This window comes from Theobroma umbraticum, unplaced genomic scaffold (assembly GCF_002168275.2).
Source record: "Theobroma umbraticum cultivar Fairchild unplaced genomic scaffold, ASM216827v3 scaffold_228.0, whole genome shotgun sequence".
Taxonomy (NCBI): Eukaryota; Viridiplantae; Streptophyta; class Magnoliopsida; order Malvales; family Malvaceae; genus Theobroma; species Theobroma umbraticum.
This window is the reverse complement of record NW_018397274.1, coordinates 428,508-433,387: the sequence shown is the minus strand read 5'-3', so window position 1 is coordinate 433,387 and position 4,880 is coordinate 428,508. Positions and strand designations below refer to the sequence as shown.

General features: G+C 36.2%; 2 protein-coding genes across 2 annotated transcripts in view; one reads left to right on the top strand and one right to left on the bottom strand.

The window, feature by feature from the left end:
- Positions 1 to 914, top strand: part of LOC110427179 (Small nuclear ribonucleoprotein family protein) — a 5,444-nt gene extending 4,530 nt beyond the window's left edge. The window contains 1 exon segment of the mRNA XM_021442624.2: positions 573 to 914. The gene's annotated coding sequence lies outside the window, so the exon portion shown is untranslated.
- Positions 915 to 3,257: 2,343 nt separating this feature from the next.
- Positions 3,258 to 4,880, bottom strand: part of LOC110427178 (beta-amyrin 28-monooxygenase CYP716A378-like) — a 1,928-nt gene continuing 305 nt past the window's right edge. The window contains exons 1-3 of the mRNA XM_021442623.2: positions 4,126 to 4,880; positions 3,844 to 4,031; positions 3,258 to 3,740 (exon numbers count right to left, since the gene is read on the bottom strand). The exon at positions 4,126 to 4,880 is cut by the window's right edge and continues 305 nt beyond it. Coding sequence (XP_021298298.1) covers positions 3,444 to 3,740; positions 3,844 to 4,031; positions 4,126 to 4,880 — 1,240 coding nt within the window. The 3' untranslated portion in view covers positions 3,258 to 3,443. The remainder of the gene's footprint in view (positions 3,741 to 3,843; positions 4,032 to 4,125) is intronic.

Sequence of the window (4,880 nt, the reverse complement as noted above, 5' to 3'; positions counted from 1 at the left end):
TTAATCTACCAAAACAACTGCAGCTTGATTGCTATTATGATTTGGAAAAGCACTTTACAGTCACTATGCTTTTAAGAGTTTACGCTCCCATCAATCCAAAAATTATAGATAAAGAAAGTATGATTTGGGTTCACATTTGAATGCTATAATCTGAGTTCCCATCAATCACAGTCACCATCAACACTAAAATTTGGATATTTGCTCCTGCTTCATAAAGGGACATGTGCTAAGCATAACACCTTATTGGCTTAATCTCCTAAAAATATCTTGAGAGGCATTCTATCATGATTGGTGTGGTTTGCTACCATGATTGTCTCATCTACAGTTTGTGCTATATGAACCTCTAATTCTGAGTATCTAGTGATATTTTGTTGCTTTAGACCAGTGACAGCAGTATGTTAATCCCCTAGGGTTAACTGTGCGAAATGTTGTCATTACACTAGATGTTTTAACTCGTAGCATGGTGACTCTTGATGTTTGTGTTACATAATATATTATTTTTTGCAGATGATATTTTATAGTACTGTTTTTAGTGAAAGTTTGTTTTTATATTAAGGTTGGTTTTGTTACAGGCAGGGGTTTAATAGGGGTGCTGTGATGATTTTCGTCTGGAATCTAATGGCAGAGTTCTTACAAACTAGGCTTTAGAGCTTGTTTCCTGAGGATCTCTCTTTGTGGCGGCAGCAGCAGCAGCAGCAGCAGCAGCTAGTGTATAATTTATTAGTGATTGGATGAATGGAAAATTTCTGTCCCTTTCGTAGGTAGGTCTATCTCATGTTGTAGTTGCACAGTATGTTTTGTGAGCATGGTGTTCCTTTGCCATGAAAAGGTTTAGCATTAACTGACCAATAGACATTGAACCTCAAAATTACTTGGTATTTCTTTTGTGAATGTGCCTTTACCATTTAGGACGAGATTTCTTTTTTTATTTTCTTTTTCTTTCAAAAGAAAAAAGAGAAATTCTCCAACGACTGAGTAGCAGGACATTTTCTATATGTTTTGATCGGTACGAGCCTATAATTTCGAAAATTGAATTATACTTTGAAATTAAAATAATCGAAATTGATTTAGGTTTGTTTGCTTTTATTATTATTTTTCAACATTTTATATAATATATATTTTTATACTGTTTAAGTAAAAATTATACATTTATATATATTTTATAATCAAGGGGTTTTTTCATGGATATGATTGTAAATTTTAGATACTGAAAATTGATTGACATAATGATAATCAATAAATTGAATTAAATAATCGATAAAATTAATTGAATTCATTCGATCTATTGTTGCTCCATAAGCCACCAAACTTCGAGTGGTATATTACTTGATCATTAATAAACGGTTTTTTTTATTATAACGATAAATATATAACTTAAGCTGCACTTATTGTATTAAAGATAGATTATTAATAATTAATTTTTCTATCGACATGATTATAAATTTCAAATATTGAAAATTGATTGACATAATCTATATAATATATCCATCGACATAGAATCAAGTATTCGATTTTTAATCGAATCGAAATTAATCTATTCACCCCTAATCTTCATATCTTCGAATTAGTGAGTCTAAAAAAATTTTTAATAGCTATTCTTTTATATATATAAATATTATAGGAAAAATTAAAATAGCTTATACTATTTTAGGTCAAGTTATGCCTAAACAGTTTATAAATAAATATGTAGCAATACTATAAGGAGGAACAAAAAAAATATGTAAACTTAAATCTTAATTTTTATGATGGGTGTTCATTTAATTGGCACATTGATTGACTTCACGATAAACGTGAGATAGTGAATAATTTTAATTTCAATTTCAACTAAATAATTCTCTAATAAACCTCGTAAGATTAGCTTTAATATCAAATATGGTACTTGACCTAAAACAGAGTTTTAACTCCACTCGGATTCTCCTATAGTTAATCTTTAATTCCAACTAATAAAGGACATTACTGTATATGATTTGTGCTACTACTGCTGGTAAATGATTTTAATTATAATAATTAATTTGACAAACTCATTTTCAAAAGAAAGGTTGGGCATTGGTTGGTGGAGTAACAAGTAATGTACTACTTATTATTATTATTATTATTTACTTAAAATGTGAAATTGAGAGAGCAGTGAAGGTGGATGTAGCTATCCAGAATGACCTTTTTTGGTACCACCACACCACCAGGTTGATGCTTTGATTGCTGCTAATCCAAGGAAAGAACACCACCATGTTAAACAAAGAAGAAAAGGGCGGCAAGTAAAATTAGGTTGGGATTTACTTATCACGTGCTTATATTTTTAATTAAAAAATATATTTATTATCAATAACAGAGTCGAAGTAGTGGTTGAGATAACGATTGATAATTTTTTAATTTTTAATTTATATAATTATCTTTTAATTATCTCTCTCATGTAAAATCTTGAATTTGTTATTATCTATTAAATAGAGAATAACCCTTATTTATATAACTTAGGTTTAAGATCCACCCATCTCTTCTGGACACGAGATGCATGGGACTTGGGACATACCATTATTCCCATCAGCCTCATTTGAATCTTTTGGCCGAGTCGTTAGTACTGCTACTACTGAAAGCAACCAAACTCGTTTCCACCTCCCAATGGAACTAAAGCAAGTCCTTCATCCTACCTCCATCTCCATTGCTCATAATCTTTCTGGGTTTTTTGGTTGTTGTGCTAACCCTCCAATATACCTGGAAAGGTTTCTTCGTGAAAGGCTTGCATATATATACCCTTGATCAGTGCAGTGTATTTATACAAGTGTTGTGAACACATATCCACAGAATATTTACTTGATTTGCAGGGATTTGTTCAGTTTGACTTGCTTGAGATCCTCTACACCTTTCATCCTTCCAACTTGCTTATGGCGCACAGTCCATCATTTGGGCGAACGAGGAATTCAGAGTCAAATATTGCAGTGGACAAGTTGAAAGAGGGCGTTATGTTCAAATCAAAGGGTGGGTTTAGCCAGAGCCAAACCAAATATTCTCATCATGGCTCCAGGTTTTGGGACCACCAATGGCGCAGTATCTGACAATGGATATCTGGTTTTCCCTTCAGAAGAAATTGCACTTGTCTTTTATGGCTTAGATTCTCTCTGACTAGTAGTAGTAGAGTAAGTCAACTCTCAACAGTTACTAAATACATTTGTTCAATGTGAATGGCTGAAATCTAACTTTGGTAAACCTAAAATATGGCTTTATGGAAAAGAAAGATACAGCATATCTTGTGGCTCAACCATTGTAACATAAAGAAAGACAGATAGATTACGATTTCAACAAAAAGAAGGGACAAAGCCATAGGTTTTGGGAACCTGCTTAAGCTAAAACTATATATGGAGAATGTTCACATGGTTACAAGTTTATTAAAAACATGAGAAAAGTCTCTTTGTATATTTAGAATCAAAAGGAGAGAGCTTTGAGACGCCAGCCTAGTGACGTCTAAGGCGAATGGGGAGTCCTTTTTCTGGTGTTGGCATCATATCTCCAACGATCTTTTCCTTTGGCTCCACCAATTCCCACTTGAACCTTTTCACAACGTTGTGCACGAAGGTGAGTATGGCCAGTCGAGCGTACTCTTTCCCTGGGCACATCCGAGGTCCACCTCCAAATGGAACAAATGTGAAAGGGGGAAAAGTATTTCCTTCATCGTATCTTGAAGGGTCAAATTTGTCCGGTTCTGGAAAGAATTCTGGGTTCCTGTTCGCTGTGCTGACTGTCCAGTATACCTGCAGGAAAAGACATTGATTGGTCAGCTTGGAGATTAGTCGTGGTTGGCTGTCGGCTAACTCGATCATGTTGAGCTAGACTATCACATACTGACGGACATACCTTCCATCCCTTTGGAATGGTGAAACCAGCATAAGTAAACTCCGTGAGGGCTTCCCTGAAAGTTCCCTGAAGTGGAGGTGTCAGTCTCATCACTTCGTACAATACATTCCATGAATACTTCATCTTCTGTATGTCATCCCAATCCAAGAGCTCGCCTGGCTTTTTGGCAGCTGCAACCTCTGATTGCTCTGCAGGTTTCAAACTTTCACAATAATTAGAACCTGACAAATTAATTTGATGCGAGTAAATAAAGATGAAAGTGGTTGTATTGTATGTACATACCAGCTAAGATTTTGTCATAGATATCAGGCCTCTCTCCAACGTATTTCATGAAGAAAGTCATAGCAGTAGCCACAGTGCTGTACCCTGCAACCAGCAACCCCATAATCTTATCAGCAATCTCAGCCTCAGGCATGTACTTTCCGGACGGGTCAGTGGCCACAATCATATGGGAAAGTATGTCCTGCATAGGTGCTCCTGTCGCCATGGCAGTTTTCTTCTCCTTTATAACTTCTCTTAACTCCTTCCTGATGGCAGCTGCCGCCCTGTTCGCTCTGTAAAAAATTGTCCCTGGAAAGTTCACAGGTATTGAATGCATCCCCAAGGTAATATCATCAAAGTTGGTAACGAGCCTAGAGATACGCTCAGGGTCATCAATGCCCAAGAAGAAACGACATGCTAGAGTCAAGGTCAGGGTCTTAGCAAGAGGGAAGGCCTTCGCTTCATCTTTGCCTTGCCAGTATTTCTCCATCTGTTGCTGAGTGATGGAATCCATTTTCCCCAAATACCTCACCAATGCTTCAGGCTTCAAGAATCCTGGAGACCGCAAAATTTTTGCCTCAGCATCCCTGGTAATCTGAACTGGCGCAGCAGCCTGGTAAGAGCGGAACAGTTTCTGCATCGAGTGAGGTCGGAAAGCTGTGAAGAGCTTTTGCTCATTGGAGAAAAGAAACTTGTGTCCTTCAGGACCACATATGACAGCAGTTTCCTCCCCAAGAATCTTGGTCTTGAAAATATAAGGAGAGTACTTCTTCATC